This window comes from Oncorhynchus mykiss, chromosome 6 (assembly GCF_013265735.2).
Source record: "Oncorhynchus mykiss isolate Arlee chromosome 6, USDA_OmykA_1.1, whole genome shotgun sequence".
In the NCBI taxonomy this organism is placed as follows: Eukaryota; Metazoa; Chordata; class Actinopteri; order Salmoniformes; family Salmonidae; genus Oncorhynchus; species Oncorhynchus mykiss.
Window position 1 is genome coordinate 12,440,741 of NC_048570.1, and position 17,631 is coordinate 12,458,371.

Genomic DNA, 17,631 nt, shown 5'->3' on the forward strand with positions numbered 1-17,631 from the left:
CAAAGAGGCACTGCGTTTGAAGGTAGGCCTTGAAATACATCCACAGGTACACCTCCAATTGACTCAAATTATGTAAATTAGCCTATCAGAAGCTTCTAAAGCCATGACATAATTTTCTGGAATTTTCGAAGCTGTTTAAAGGCACTGTCAACTTAGTGTATGTAAACTTTGGATCCATCCACTGCAATTGTGATACAGTGAATTATAAGTGAAATCTGTTTGAAGAATTGTTAGAAAAATTACTTGTGTAATGCACAAAGTAGATGTCCTAACCCACTTGCCAAAACGATTTATTTGTTAACAGGACATTTGTGGAGAGGTTGAAAAACGAGTTGTAATGACTCAAACCTAAGTGTATGTAAACTTCTGACTTCAACTATAGCCCTTGGTTCACCCCAGACTTGACTGCCCTTGACCAGCACAAAAACATTAGGTGGCATTCTGCATTAGCTTCGAATAGCCCCCACGATATGCAACTTTTCAAGGAAGTCAGGAACCAATATATTCAGTCAGTTAGGAAAGCTAAGGCTAGCTTTTTCAAACAGAAATTTGCATCCTGTAGCATTAATTCGAAAAAGTTTTGGGACACTGCAAAGTCCATGGAGAATAAGAGCACCTCCTCCAAGCTGCCCATTGCACTGAGGATAGGAAACACTGTCACCACCGATAAATCTACGATAATTTCAATAAGCATTTTTCTACGGCTGGCCATGCTTTCCACCTGGCTACCCCTACCCCGGCCAACATCTCTGCAGAAACTTGCCCAAGCCCCCCCGCTTCTCCTTCACCCAAATCCAGACAGCTGATGTTCTGAAAGAGCTGTAAATCTGTATCCCTACAAATCAGCTGGGCTAGACAATCTGGACCCTCTCTTTCTAGAATGATCCTCTGAAATTGTTGAAACCCCTATTACTAGTCTGTCCAGCGTCCCTTTCGTATTGTCTGAGATCCCCAAAGATTGGAAAGCTGCCGCAGTCATCCCCCTATTCAAAGGGGAAGACACTCTAGACCCAAACTGTTATAGACCTATATCCATCCTGCCCTGCCTTTCTAAAGTCTTCGAAAGCCAAGTTTTTCACATTTTTTATTTCACCTTTATTTAACCAGGTAAGCTAGTTGAGAACAAGTTCTTGTTTACAACTGTGACTTGGCCAAGATAAAGCAAAGTATACAAACAACACAGAGTTACACATGGAATAAACAAGCGTACAGTCAGTAACACAATAGGGAAAAAAAGGGGGAAAAAGTCTATATTCAGTGTGTGCAAATGGTGTGAAGAGGTAAGGCAATAAATAGGCCATTGTAGCGAAGTAATTACAATTTAGCAAATTAACACTAGAGCGATAGATGAGCAGATGGTGATGTGCAAGTACAAATACTTGTGTGCAAAAGAGCAGAAAAGTAAATAAAAACAATATGGGGATGAGGTAGGTAGATTGGGTGGGCTATTTTCAGATGGGCTATGTACAGCTGCAGCGATCGGTTAGCTGCTCAGATGCTGATGAAAGCCAAGTGAACAAACAAATCACTGAACATTTCGAATCCCACCGTACCTTCTCCACTATGCAATCTGGTTTCAGAGCTGGTCATGGATGCACCTCAACCACGCTCAAGGTCCTAAACGATATCATAACTGCCATCGATAAAAGACAGTACTGTGCAGCCGTCTTCATCGGCCTGGCCAAGGCTTTCGACTCACCGTCAATCACCGCATTCTTATTGGCAGACTCAATAGCCTTGGCTTCTCTAATGACTGCCTCGCCTCAGAGTTCAGTGTGTCAAATCGAAGGGCCTGTTGTCCGGGACCTCTGGCCGTCTCTATGGGTGTTGTCCCAGGGAACAATTCTCGGGCCGACTCTTTTCTCTGTATATATCAATGATGTCACTCTTGCTGCAGGTGATTCTTTGATCCACCTCTACGCAGATGACACCATTCTGTATACATCTGGCCCTTCTTTGGACACTGTGCTAACAAACATCCAAACGAGCTTCAATGCCATACAACACTCTTCCGTGGCCTCCAACTGCTTTTAAATGCAAGTAAAACTAAGTGCATGCTCTTCAACCGATTGCTGCCCGCACCCTCCTGCCCAACTAGCATCACTACTCTGGACGGTTCTGACTTAGAATATGTGGACAACTACAAATACCTAGGTGTCTGGTTAGACTGTAAACTCTCCTTCCAGACTCACATTAAAACTTATTCAGGCTAGGGTCTATTTTTCTCCACTTCCTGTCTGACTGACGTGCCCAAAGTAAACTGCCTGTTACTCAGGCCCAGAAGCCAGAAGCATATAATTGGTACCATTGGATAGAAAACACTTTGAAGTTTGTAGAAATACTACACTGAACAGTTTCCCATTGGCCTACTATGCTGAGTGGTTTCCCATAGGCCTACTACACTGAGCCTTCTGGGAAACTCACATCATAGAGACTACCTACTTCACTTATTTGGATTGTGGTCTGTGGTGTTTTATCAATGCTCCAATATACATAAGGACTTTTGTCGCCTTACTCCCTCCCGTCTGTGCACACAAACCATGTTTTGTCAACAGTGGATTGGGGACACATTAACTATGCCTGGTAAGTATCATATCTGCACCTTACCATCTCTGCACCACATGAGACACATCTTTATCTCTGCACCACCTAAGCCACGTCACCATCTCTGCACCACATAAGCCACATCACCATCTCTGCACCACATAAGCCACGTCACCATCTCTGCACCACATAAGCCACGTCACCATCTCTGCACCACATAAGCCACATCACCATCTCTGCACCACATAAGCCACGTCACCATCTCTGCACCACATAAGCCACGTCACCATCTCTGCACCACATAAGCCACATCACCATCTCTGCACCACATAAGCCACGTCACCATCTCTGCACCACATAAGCCACGTCACCATCTCTGCACCACATAAGCCACATCACCATCTCTGCACCACATAAGCCACGTCACCATCTCTGCACCACATAAGCCACGTCACCATCTCTGCACCACATAAGCCACATCACCATATCTGCACCACATAAGCCAGATCACCATCTCTGCACCACATAAGCCACATCACCATCTCTGCACCACATAAGCCACATCACCATATCTGCACCACATAAGCCACATCACCATCTCTGCACCACATAAGCCACATCACCATCTCTGCACCACATAAGCCACATCACCATCTCTGCACCACATAAGCCACGTCACCATCTCTGCACCACATAAGCCACATCACCATCTCTGCACCACATAAGCCACGTCACCATCTCTGCACCACATCACCATCTCTGCACCACATCACCATCTCTGCACCACATCACCATCTCTGCACCACATAAGCCACATCACCATCTCTGCACCACATAAGCCACATCACCATCTCTGCACCACATAAGCCACATCACCATATCTGCACCACATAAGCCACTTCAGAGCACACAGAAAATAACTAATAAATACAAAATGGCACCGTAGCAAAATGTCAACATAGAAGATTTGAGATTGCAAAGACAAATACAGAGGATGTGGTTTTTAGAGAAGGTCACATGAGGTCACCTTCGGTGATGACCAAAAGGAGAGTGTCTGCTCCTTTGTTGAGAGACTCTACTTGTTGAGCTCTGCTGCTGACAGGCAGAGGCCTAGGGTTCTGGAAGTGCCCTCCACTCCACTGGAACAGCACACAGCCGTCCCCCATCTTTCTCCTCACACAGACAACCAGGTAGAGGGTGGTCCCATGGGAGAAGGGAGACACGCTGAGGACACCCTGAAGCTCCAGGCTCTGATGGAGAGCCAAGACACTTCCGGTCCAAACGAACACCTGGTAAAAACAAGACAAGTTAGCTACTAGCTAGTCGAAATCAACTCCAGGTGGTGAAGTCAAAATCCATTGGCCGTTTTGATTTGAATGACAATCGTAATGTGGTGGTGTGCATGTGGATATCATGTCCTGGAGCACCTGTACTGTACAGGTATGTTTCACAGGTTATGACAAATTCATTTTAACCCCCAAACTCACCTGGCTTGAGGCAATCAAGTAGTGTCTTTTTTCAATGGAGAAGTGTTTAACATCAAGAGCTTCAACAGCCAGTGATTGTTCCTATGGGGAAAGGTTTGATGTTCAATATAAATGAATATATTACTGAACTTAATGCCACTGACATGGAGTGACTGTCAAAAGAGAACTAACCATAGGAACAGAAGGCCAATGAGTGATTGATTTATAGTAAGTAATTGATTACTATGTAGATATTACATAATGTCTGCAGGCAGAAAACACATCATAAGGACCACAGATTAAAAGACAACAGTCAAGTCCAAAAGGTAACAGGCTTCACCAGGGTTAGATTGAGGTTCTGTTGCACTCTGAACAGGCTGAGGTTGACAGCAGGGGAGTCCGGGAGGGCGCCATGTGTGATCGCTACATAGGATGAGCCGTTCATAGAGAAACCCACACACATCCTAGGGTCCTGGATCGTCACCGACTGAAAACAAGAGAGAATTATATGTATTTTTGCCATTTAGCAGATGGTCTTATCCAGAGCAACATACAGGATCAATTAGGGTTAAGTGCCTTACTCAAGGGAACAAACATTTTCACCTTGTTGGCTCGGGGATTCGAAACAGCAACCTTTCGGTTACTGGCCCAACACTCTTAACCACTAGACTACCTGCCACCCCATAGTGCAATCAGGCATCATGATATACTATAAATAGACTGATGCATATGTGTATGCAACACAAAGCAAGGCAGTTTTCTAAAAGCTGTTCTGGGTGAGTCGTTCATGTCTTCCTTCCCTCTTCCCTTCATCTTTCTGGCCTCCTACATAGTTCAACTACTGTCCCTACAGTGCCTTCAGTAACTACTCACATCCCTTGACTTTTTACAACATGTTTTGTGTTACAGGCTGAATTAAAAAATGTATTCAATTGAGATTTTGTGTCACTGGCCTTCACACAATAACCCATAATGTCAAAGTGGAATTATGTTTTTAGAAATGTTTAGAAATGTATTAAAAATGAAATGCTGAAATGTGTTGAGTCAATAAGTATTCAACACCTTTGTTATGCCAAGCATAAATAAGTTCAGGAGTAAAAATGTGCTTAACAAGTCACATAATACGTTGCATAGACTCACTCTGTGTGCAATAATAGTATTCAATATGGTTTTTGAATGACTACCTCATCTCTGTACCACACACATACAGATAATTGTAAGGTCCCTCAGTCGAGCAGTGAATTTCAAGCACAGATTCAACCACAAAGACCAGGGAGGTTTTCCTATGCCCCATAAAGAAGGGAACTTGTTGGTAAACAAAAAGCAGATATTGAATAACCATTTGAGCATGGTAAAGTTATTAATTACACTTTGGATGGTGTCTCAATACACTCAGGCACTACAATGATATTGGCATCCTTCCTAACTCAGTAGCTGGAGAGAAGCAAACCGCTCTATAATTTCACCATGAGGCCAATGATGACTTTAAAAAGTTACAGAGTTTAATGGCTGTGATAGGACAAAACTGAGGGTCAACAACATTGTAGTTACTCCACAATACTATCTAAATGACAAATTGAAAAGAAGGAAGCCTGTACAGAATACAAATTCTCCAAAACATGCATCATGTTTGCAACAAGGTACTAAAGTAATTGGCAAACTAATGAACTTTATGTCCTCAATACAAAGCGTTATGTTTGGGGCAAATCCAACACATCACTGTGTCGTGTCTGTGACTCTCATTAATTGTGAAGACTGTTATTTCATCAAATAAATTCTCTATGTGTATTACTATTATGTGATTAAACTAATAATGCAAACTTTAATTAACTAGGAAGTTGGGGCACCACGGGAAAAAAAATTCATCTCTAGTTCCCGAATCGACTCTTCAGATATTTTCACATCTTATCAATTAGTCTTCTATTAATTAATTATTAATTGTTACCTCATTAGTCTCATTCCAAAAATCGTAAAATTCTTGGTTATCTGCACGACCCTAGTTTCCATCATGAATCACCAATATACAAATTGGCTTAATTATTTATTTACTAACTAACTAAATAAATAAATAATCACAGAAATACAAAACAAACAAACAGTAGATATTGGTTACTAACAATGATAGAAAAGTCCCTAGTGGGCTAAGCCGATATGACGGGCTGGTAGACAAATGGAAAGGGGTGGGAACTGAGAAAGAGCGGGAGAGACAAAACGTATTCACTACACACAGTCTATAATTATATTAATTGAAATGCTAATCCTTTGCACATGAATGGCCGCTCATTCGAGAAAAATTACAATTTATATATTTTCACCCGTATTTCGTTGTCTTCTCTGTTGGAATCCTCGATCATCCTGTAGAGTTCATCAGAGTCTCTGGTTAACTTTCCCAGAAGTCACAATGTCTTTTGTGGTTGTAGGTGGTTAGAATGGATACTTCTCATAGAATAGATGCGTCGGCTGTTGTCAGTATTCTCGTTCTAGATGTACGTCATTTCTAGCTGCAAACTAGTAATTCTACTTCTAAGATTTGATCTTATTCTGTAGTGATGGATAGTGTCAGAGTTTAACCATTTCCAGCCGTGTAGCCAAAACTACAGCTGTGTGGTCTCCGATGGCGTATAGAATTGTAGCCTAGAGGAAAACCTGTTTCAGTCTGCCTTTCAACAGACACTGGGAGACAAATTCACCTTTCAGCAGGACATTAACCTAAAACATGAGGCCAAATCTACGCTGTAGTTGCTTCCCAAAACAACATTGAATGTTCCTGAGTGGGTAGTTACAGTTTTGACTTAAATCGTCTTGAAAATCCATGGCAAGACTTGAACATGGCTGTCTAGCAATGATCAACAACCAACTTGACAGAGCTTGAAGAATATAACAAAATAAATGTGTACGTATTATACTAACTGTCACGTTCGTTATAAAGATTGGACCAAGGCGCAGCGTGGTATGCGTACATTCTTATTTATTTAAAGAATGAACACTGAACAAACTAACAAAACGAAAAGTGACGCTATACAAACAACTACACATAGACAAGATCCCACAAACACCAAAGGGAAATGGCTACCTAAATATGATCCCCAATCAGAGACAACGATAAACAGCTGCCTCTGATTGGGAACAATATCAGGCCACCATGGACATACAAATCACCTGGACCTACAAAAACCCTAGACATACAAAAAAACCTAGACAATACAAAAACTAGCGTACCCACCCTAGTCACACCCTGACCTAACCAAAATATAAAGAAAACAGAGATATCTCATTACAGGGCGTGACACTAACATGTTTTGACTCAGGGTGTGAATACTTATGTAAATTATATATTTCTGTATTTCATTTTCAATCATTTTGCAAACATTTCTAGAAATATATTTTCACTTTGTCATGGAGTATTGTGTATAGATGGGTGAGAAAAAAAGTCAAGGGATATGAATACTTTCTGAAAGCACTGTATATAGTTCAACTATCGTACCTATGTAGTTTAGCCTAGCAGAGGCCAAGATGGAGCTTATAGCTAAGCCTATAAGAGGCCAAGATAAGCTATGCAATAAGTTCTATCAGAGGTCAATACGGAGCTTTTTGCTTAGCCTATCAGGGGTCAAGATGGATATTTTTGCTTAGCCTAAAAGAGGTAAATATGCAGCATATTGCTTAGCCAATTACCATATTACTTATAGCTGCCACATCCTCTCCGATCTCCACCTGCTTAGGGTGTAGGGTCTAAGGGTCGATATGGAATTGGGCTATAGGATACTGTTTAGATACATCACTAGATTACCTGTATAGGCACCAACACCCCCTGCCACCTGTAAAGAGTGGCGTGGGTCTGGGTGGAGCCTCCATTTGAGGGCCTGTCTAGCCTCATGGCCAGAGGAGAGGCTCCACCAGCCAGGGAACACCAGCCTGAGGTGGGGGTCTCTGGGAAGATCTGATACACTGCCATCACTGGAAGAGTCCCCTCTGAAAATAGACTAGTACAATCACTGTATATCATGGTGAACATATGAATACAGACCTGGAACTGAAATTACCACTATATTTTCTACTGAGGGCATATGACATTAACTGAGTGCAGAAATGAAGTACCTAGCCCATCTTACCCACGGCAACAGCTGTGTCCGACTGAGTCTCCCACTCCACACTGACCGCTGCCTCCAGACCTTTAATGCGGGACACAGTCAAGAACACGGTCCTACCGCCCTCCTTCCCCACCACAGAGCTATCAGTCCTGCAGAGATAGATGTACATGTGTGACGTGTGTGAGCGTGTCTGTGTGAGCGTTTGTGTGTGTGCGCGCATGTTTGTATGTGTGAATGCATGCGTGCGCATGTGCGTGTGTGAGTGTGATCCAGTGTTCTCTCACCTGTTGAGGGAGGAGGCGATGCGGAAGAGGCCCAGAGGGGCGGAGTTCTGCAGCACAGTGATGACTGTGTAGAATATGTCTCCAAGCCGCGCCCCTCCAGTTGGACTGGACAGGGTCACTGTGAATGTCTCGTTCACCTCAGGCTCAGCGTCCAGAACTGCCCAGATCTCCAAAGTCTACAACGTCAACACGTCAGAGAACATCAACCAACATGTCAGAGAACATCAACCAACACGTCAGAGACCATCAACCAACACGTCAGAGAACATCAACCAACACGTCAGAGACCATCAACCAACACGTCAGAGAACATCAACCAACACGTCAGAGATCATCAACAAACACGTCAGAGAACATCAACCAACACGTCAGAGATCATCAACCAATATAAGGCTTTATAGCTTCCCTGACCTCTGTGCTTCCAAGGTACTGAAACACATCAAGATAAGATGTCTATACCTAACGGCCTTTGATATTCTCCAAATAACACACCTCTTGCCTTTATATCAATTAACTCAATTATCCAATACATATCTTCAATCTTTTCCATCAATTATCCAATATACTGTATATCTTTAATCAATGATCCAATAAATATCTTCCATCAATTATCCAATATACTGTATATCTTTAATCAATGATCCAATAAATATCTTCCATCAATTATCCAATATACTGTATATCTTTAATCAATGATCCAATAAATATCTTCCATCAATTATCCAATATACTGTATATCTTTAATCAATTATCCAATATATATCTTCAATCAATTATCCAATAGATATCGTCAATTTATTCAATCAATTATCCAATACATATATCTTCAATCAATTATACAATTTATATCTACAATCAATTATCCAATATACTGTATATCTTTAATCAATTATCCAATATATATCTTCAATCAATTATCCAATATTTTTCTTCAATTTATTCAGTCAATTATTCAATATATATCTTCAATCTTTTCAATCAATTATTCAATATATATCTTCAATATTTTCAATAAATTATCCAATAGATATCGTCAATTTATTCAATCAATTATCCAATATATATTTCTTCAATCAATTACACAATTTATATCTACAATCAATTATCCAATATACTGTACATCTTCAATCAATTATCCAATATTTTTCTTCAATTGATTCAATCGATCATCCAATATATGTTTTCAATCTATTCAATCAAACCTCCAATATATGTCTTCAATCAATTAATTTAATTATCCAATATATACAGTGCCTTGCGAAAGTATTCGGCCCCCTTGAACTTTGCGACCTTTTGCCACATTTCAGGCTTTAAACATGAAGATATAAAACAGTTTTTTTTGTGAAGAATCAACAACAAGTGGGACACAATCATGAAGTGGTTAAAGCTTGGGAAATATTTTTGTATCCAAATCCGGCTTTAAACTTCTTCACAACAGTATATCGGACCTGCCTGGTGTGTTCTTTGTTCTTCATGATGCTCTCTGCGCTTTTAACGGACCTCTGAGACTATCACAGTGCAGGTGCATTTATACGGAGACTTGATTACACACAGGCGGATTGTATTTATCATCATTAGTCATTTAGGTCAACATTGGATCATTCAGAGATCCTCACTGAACTTCTGGAGAGAGTTTGCTGCACTGAAAGTAGAGGGGCTGAATAATTTTGCACGCCCAATTTTTCAGTTTTTGATTTATTAAAAAAGTTTGAAATATCCAATAAATGTCGTTCCACTTCATTCCACTTGTTGTTGATTCTTCACAAAAAAATACAGTTTTATATCTTTATGTTTGAAGCCTGAAATGTGGCAAAAGGTCGCAAATTTCAAGGGGGCCGAATACTTTCGCAAGGCACTGTATCTTCAATCAATTGATTGAATTATCCAATATATATCTTCAATCAATTCATTTAATTAACCAATATATATGTTCTATCAATTCATTTAACTATCCAATATATATCCTCAATCAATTAATTTAATTATCCATCATATATATTCAATCTATTCAATCAATTATCCAATATAAATCTTCAATCTATTCATTGAATTATCCAATATATATCTTCAATCAATTCATTGAATAATACAATATACATCTTCAATCAATTCAATCAAGTATCCAATATACATCTTCAATCAATTATCCAATATACTGTATATCTTTTATCAATTATCCAATATATATCATCAATCAATTATACAATATTTTTCATCAATTTATTCAATCAATTATCCAATATATATTTTTTTATCTTTTCAATCAATTATCCAATAGATATCTTCATTCAATAAATTATTCAATATATATCAATATATATATTCAATATATATCTTCAATCAATTCATTGAATTATCCAATATATATCTTCAATCTATTCAATCAATTATCTAATATATATATTCAATCAATTCATTGAATTATCAAATATATATCTTCAATCTATTCATTTAATTACCCAATATATATATATTGAATCAATTCATTTAATTATTCAATATATATCTTCAATCTATTCAGTTTAACAGTTCAATCAGTTCTCCTGTATCTATACCCGGGATGGGCAACTGGCGGATTTTTGTTGGTCCACACAATTTCCACAAAATAAAAATGTTTTTTTTGTTAGTCACTCTCACTCAGATATAATTTTAAAAACATTTCTCTCCACAAAATGTGTATAACTGCAGAAAAGTAGCTGTAAAATTGCTAAATATTTTCTCCGCCCCATGGCAAAATGTATAGAATTGCTCTAAAACTTAAACATTTACGTTTTTCTCTCAGCTGTCAATAGAGGGGCCGCTGAAATGTTTTGCTTTGATCCTACTGACCTTGAACTTGACTCCGTCCTCCAGCACCACAAAACCCTGCCAGGGTATGAGGTCGTCGTGGGCCAGTGTTCCGTTGGCGTGTGTAATGGTGAACTGGACAGTGACGGTGCCGAAGGTGCCCTGGGGTGGGTCACGCACAACGTACAGGGTGGCAACGCTCTCCCCGAGCCCGGACAGCGACGTAGGCTCCCTCAGCAGGAAGGGCTGGCTGCTGTTGAAGGATATGACACCGTGGCCATCGTCGCTGGCCAAGATGTTCACCGTTGCTATAGGCGACATGGGAGAAAGGGAAAGCACATATTTCATGTGTGAAACCACAGGTCTACTGTCTCCCAACTCCAGTCCTCCAGTTCCCCCAACAGCACACATTGTTGTTGTAGCCCCAGACGAACATACGTGATTCAACTCATTGAGGGCCTGATGATTAGTTGACAAGTTGAATCAGGTATGTTTGTCCTGGGCTACAACAAAAATGTGTACTGTTGGGGGTACTGGAGGACTGGAGTTGGGAAACACTGACGTAGACTTTACAAAAAGTACCTTCAACACAATATAAAACAGGAAGTGGTGTAAAGTACTTACGTAAAAATACTTTAAAGTACGACTTATCTGTAGTTTACTATTTATATTCTATTTATATTTTTGACAACTTTTACTTTACTCCTAAAGAAAATAATGTACTTTTTACTCCCTACATTTTCCCTGACACCCAAAAGTACTCGTTACATTTTGAATGCTTAGCAGGACAGGAAAATTGTCAAATTCATGCACTTATCAAGAGAACATCCCTGGTCATCCCTTTTGCCTTTGATCTGGCAGACTCACTAAACACAAACGCTTCATTTATAACGTGTCAGAGTGTTGGCGTGTGCCCCTGGCTATCTGTAAATTAAAAACAACAACAAGGAAATGGTGCAGTCTGTGCAGAAAATATGTATACTTTTGATACTAAAGTATATTTGAGAAATTACATTTACTTTTAATACTTAAGCATATTTAAACCAAATACTTTTAGACTTTTACTCAAGTAGTATTTTATTGGGTGACTTTCACTTTTACTATTAAGGTATCTTTACTTTTACTGAAATATGACAATTGGGTACTTTTTCCACCACTGTAAACAGGTTTAGTGAATGTGCATGATGCTACAGGCTTCCAGCACATCCTACCTGTGGTATTGGCTCCCAGCTTAAGCCCAGATGATGGATTAGCCAGAATGAGCTGGAACCTTTCAGCTCCCTCTGGGATGACGTCATCAATGATCTGCACCTCAACAAACTGATGCCTCTCACCATCAGCGAAGTGGAGCATCTGAAGAACAAACAAAACGTACTGCATGAACTCACAGTAGAGCATGATGTGTTTAGTCTCATTGTTGGGGCCCAGAGTCTTCCCAGGTCAGATCACCTGGTCAGGGAAAACTCCTGGACCATGTTCAATAGCCAAATGTTGTCAAACGCTTCAGATGGAAATACCACGAATACAGTGTACGTCAGAGAGGCATGTTTGTTCTACATAGCATATTTTATATCTGAACGTTCCAAAACAATGTGTCTTGCTGAGCACGCCCCTGGCCCTACATGATTTAAGAACTCTGATTGGCGGTTTAGTGTGTTAGGGGCGTGGCCTCACCGATGGTGTGGCGTTGTAGTCCAGACCCAGCTGACCTTCCAGGTTCTGAGTGTAGAAGAAGAGCGAGACGTTTCCGTAGGTCCCTGAGCTCCTGTAAACCACCAGGTTCAGCATTCCCATGGTCTCATTCACCTCAAAGCTACAAGGAAAAACACACAGCCAAACATCAGAAGTGTCTGCCACCTGAGGTTGAATGCACTCATTGTAAGTCTCTCTGGATAAGAATGTCTGCCTCAGTAAATTACTAAAATGTACATGTAAATGAGAATAAGGATCCCTGTGTTTTAGTGACTTGGGTGATTTATTAATTGACAGTCATGAAAGGGGACAGAAAAACAGATAGAGGGGAGCAGTGTGGGCTTTTCCCAAACAAGCAACAGTGTCAGTGGGAGGGGGAATTATACAGAGTGTAGAGAGTGTTTCTGAGTGTAGTGCTTTCAGAACCAGACCAGACTGCATGTCTACTACAACCAGACTACATGTTGTAGAGGTAAGACAGGAGGAACAACTGACAATGTAAAGGACAATGTTAGGCAGAGACACTTACATAGTATTGGTCCATTCAATGACACCTCGAATTCCATCATTGGCACCGATGCTGATTTCTGCCACCAAACCATGTGTATCTGAAGAGGAAAGGCAACATTACAATAGGAAGGGTATCTCATGTTCTAATGTCTTGTTCAAGTACTATTATCATTCAAAAACTAGCATCATCTTCAGCATGAACACTAGGACCTGAAAAGCTGGGCCAGAGCATCGAAAAACGCTACAACGTTGGTTGTTTAGCAACAAAACCGACGTGGTTGACTTAGATGGTTGACAACATGTAAACTATATTTAGTCTCCAATGTTTGTTGAAAACATAAATTAATTTGCACAATGAGCACCTGTGGTCTCTCAAATACATCATTACAGTTGTTGGTTAGCTAGCTAGAGATTGTTTTGCCATATTAGTCAGGACAAAACACCTCAAAACAAGACATGGTATCAAGAACAAGATAAAACTTATTGTCATTGTTGCTAGCTATCTGGCCATCCAGATTCACAACAACACACTGCCTCTGCCCCATTGAAGTGTGCACATCATTTCAGTGAAGTTGTCAGTTAACCACTCTAATAGAACTGGAGATGAGGGACATTCACTTCTCACATGCAGCTGAGAGTCAGAGTATGTGTTGACTTATTTATAATGTCCTTAGTAGCGCTGTCTGTCTGTCTGTCTGTCTGTCTGTCTGTCTGTCTGTCTGTCTGTGTCTCTGTCTGTGTCTCTGTCTGTGTCTCTGTCTGTGTCTCTGTCTCTATTTCACTGTCGGTCTCTGTCTGTCTCTGTCTCTCTGTCCGTCTCCGTCTCTCGGTCCTTCTCCGTCTCTCGGTCCTTCTCCGTCTCTCTGTCTGTCTGTCAGTCACTCTGGGCACAGGCTGCATGAGGGCCATTTAAAGCATTTGGTTTGGCTGTCCCATTTCTCACCAGACAGCGTTTTTCAGCTCGACCCAAACGGCCCCTCAAGGGAGATATCAATCATAAGAAGCATAGCCACTGAGTGCTGGCAGATGGGCCTGTGTCTCTCCAGTCTGTTTAGTATTCTGTCTACTCATCATTTTCTTAAGTTACCCATTCATAAAATTATGGCAGACAACAGAACACACAAGGGAATAGTTGGAAAACCCATAGAATTACATATAGAACTAAAAGTGATTTGTAGGATCTCTGTGGGAAAATGCACATTTAGAATGCTTTGTGATTTACATAGTTGTCCATTTGGGCCCAACCCAGCGTACCTAGTTTAGGGCCAGGTGTCAGGGTGGTGATGAGTACTGCAGACGTTACGTTGAGCAGGAAAAATTCCTCCAACTCAGGGATGTCATCCTGGAAAAATAAATGTATACAATTTGTATGACATATAGCCTACATTTATACCGTATGAAAACTCAAATGAAATCCATACACATCTACAAGCCTTCCAGAGCACCAACAGAGCCAAATGAGAGAAGTTTCCTGGGTGGGCCAGAGTTGGGTTAAATTCCATTTCAATTCAGTAAGTTAACAACAATTACAATTCCCCCAAAATACATAGAGAGGCATTGAGGAATATTGGTATAGGAATTTCCGTTGACTTGATGAATTGACTAAATTGAAAAGGCATTGAGCACAGCCCTGGTGGTGGTCTTACATCCAGTATGGTGACAGGGATGGCCACAGAGATCTGTCCATCCTGCAGGATCACTGAGCCCGATACAGAGAGGAAGTCCTGTCCTGGTTCAGCCAGGGCCCCGCCCCCTTCCACCTGGGAAAGGTCCTGGAGGGATCCTCGGACCGTCTCATAGCTGATATTCACTACCCCTGGAAACACAACACCAACAATACTTAACTGATAACAGATACAGTACCAGTCAAACATTTGGACACACCTACTCATTCCACGCTTTTTCTTTATTTTTACTATTTTCTACATTGTAGAAGAATAGTGACGACATCAAAACTATGAAATAACACAAAATGGAATCATGTAGAAACCAAAAAAGTGTTAACCAAATTATATGTTATATTTGAGATTTTTCACCCTTTGCCTTAATGACAGCTTTGCACACTCTTGACATTCTCTCAACCAGCTTGTAACCTTGATTTATCTAAGGAAGTCAGTTAAGTTAAGAACAGTTAAGAACAAATTCTTATTTACAATGACGGCCTACACAGGGCAAACCCGGACGACGCTGGGCCAATTGTGCCCCGCCCTATGGACTCCCAATCACAGCCGGTTGTGATACAGCCTGGAATCGAACCAGGGTGTCTGTAGTGACGCCTAAAGCACTGAGCTGCAGTGTCTTAGACCGCTGCACCACTCGGGAGCCCTTCATGAGGTAGACACCTGGAATGCATTTCAATTAACAGTTGTGCCTTGTTAAATGTTAATTTGTGGAATTTCTTTCCTTCTTAATGCGTTTCAGCCATCAGTTGTGTTATGACAAGGTATGGGTGGTACACAGAAGATAGCCCTATTTGGTAAAAGACCAAGTCCATATTATGGCAAGAACAGCTCAAATAAGCAAAGAAAAATTACAGTCCATCATTATTTTTGATATGAAGGTCAGTCAGGGCGGAAAATGTAAATCACTTTGAACGTTTCTTCAAGTGTAATCGCAAAAAACCATCAAGCACTATGATGAAACTGGCTCTCATGAGGACGGTCACAGGAAAGGAAGACCCAGAGTTACCTCTGCTGCAGAGGATGAGTTCATTAGAGTTACCAGCCTCAGAAATTTCAGCCCAAATAAATGCTTTACAGAGTTCAAGTAACAGACACATCTCAACATCAACTGTTCAGAGGAGACAGTGTGAATCAGGCCTTCATGTTCAAATTGCTGCAAAAAAAACACTATTAAAGGACACCAATAAGAAGAAGAGACTTGCTTGGGCCAAGAAACACAAGCAATAGACATTAGACCGGTGGAAATCTGTCCTTTAGTCTGATGAGTCCAAATTTGCGATTTTGGTTCCAACCGCCGTGTCTTTGTAAGACGCAGAGTAGGTGAATATTCTCTCAGCATGCGTGGTTCCCACCGTGAAGCATGGAGGAGGAGGTGTGATGGTGTGGGGGAGCTTTGCTTGTGACACGGTCAGTGATTTGTTTAGAATTCAAGGCACATTTAACCAAGGCACATTTAACCAGGCTACCACAGCATACTGCAGCGATATGCCATCCCATCTGGTTTGCGCTTAGTGGGGCTATAATCTGTTTTTCAACAGGACAATGACCCAACACACCTCCAGGCTGTGTAAGGGCTATTTGACTAAGAAGGAGAGTGATGGAGTGCTGCATCAGATGACCTAGCCTCCACAATCACCTGACCTCAACATAATTGCGATGGTTTGGGATGAGTTGGACAGCAGAGTGAAGGAAAAGCAGCCAACAAGTGCTCAGCATATGTGGGAACTCCTTCAAGACTGTTGCAAAACCATTCCAGCCATAGCTGGTTGAGAGAATGGCAAGAGTGTCATCAAGGCAAAGGGTGGGTACTTTGAAGAATCAAAAATATATTTTGATTTGTTTAACACTTTTTTTGGTTACTACATGATTTCATATGTGTTATTTCATAGTTTTGATGTCTTCACTATTATTCTACAATGTAGAAACGGGGTAAAAATAAAGAAAAACCCTTGATTGAGTAGGTGTGTCCAAACTTTTGACTGGTACTGTACATTACTACTTTTTCAATGAGATCACATAAAATACGATAACAGTTACCTGCAGACTTAGATGTGTGAACAAAACTGCATTTACACAGGCAGCCCAATTGCCACCAATTGGTCTTTGACAAATCAGATATATTTTAGCAAAAAAATGGGTTTATGAATTTGGCTGCCTGAGTAAGCGCAGTCTAAGTGGCAAAAAGTCTGATGTTGTTTTGAGAAAATTGATCAAATGTACAGTATAGTCTGAACTTTTCCCATCATTAAGAACTGGAATTTTTCCAGCTCAGATCAAGTGGTCAGGGATAACTAACTGTCGCCACTAGTCCCAAGTCCCTATCCACGACTGACCTGAAGCCAAAAATTATCTTTTGATAAAGACGTTGAGGTCCCAGACTGACCTGAAGCCCCAAACTCTCTGTTGATGAAGACATTGAGGGTGCCGTCGCGCTCCTCCGTGTTCAGTCTGAGGGAGGACGGGGCGATGCTAAGCATCCCAAATGGCCCATCACTGGTCTCCACGGTAACCTCTGCCTCGCGCCCCTGGTCATCCAGCGCTCCGTGACCCGTTACCAGAACACCTGGGGGACAAG

At 40.9% G+C, this 17,631-nt stretch overlaps 1 protein-coding gene across 1 annotated transcript in view; it reads right to left on the reverse strand.

The window, feature by feature from the left end:
- LOC110525279 (adhesion G-protein coupled receptor V1) overlaps nucleotides 1-17,631 on the reverse strand; it is a 245,182-nt gene that overhangs the window by 130,562 nt on the left and 96,989 nt on the right. The window contains exons 37-49 of the mRNA XM_036979421.1: nucleotides 17,440-17,619; nucleotides 15,021-15,190; nucleotides 14,629-14,716; nucleotides 13,394-13,472; nucleotides 12,847-12,985; nucleotides 12,384-12,525; nucleotides 11,215-11,480; nucleotides 8,386-8,561; nucleotides 8,123-8,250; nucleotides 7,801-7,982; nucleotides 4,351-4,497; nucleotides 4,032-4,112; nucleotides 3,572-3,833 (exon numbers count right to left, since the gene is read on the reverse strand). Coding sequence (XP_036835316.1) covers nucleotides 3,572-3,833; nucleotides 4,032-4,112; nucleotides 4,351-4,497; nucleotides 7,801-7,982; nucleotides 8,123-8,250; nucleotides 8,386-8,561; nucleotides 11,215-11,480; nucleotides 12,384-12,525; nucleotides 12,847-12,985; nucleotides 13,394-13,472; nucleotides 14,629-14,716; nucleotides 15,021-15,190; nucleotides 17,440-17,619 — 2,040 coding nt within the window. The remainder of the gene's footprint in view (nucleotides 1-3,571; nucleotides 3,834-4,031; nucleotides 4,113-4,350; nucleotides 4,498-7,800; nucleotides 7,983-8,122; nucleotides 8,251-8,385; nucleotides 8,562-11,214; nucleotides 11,481-12,383; nucleotides 12,526-12,846; nucleotides 12,986-13,393; nucleotides 13,473-14,628; nucleotides 14,717-15,020; nucleotides 15,191-17,439; nucleotides 17,620-17,631) is intronic.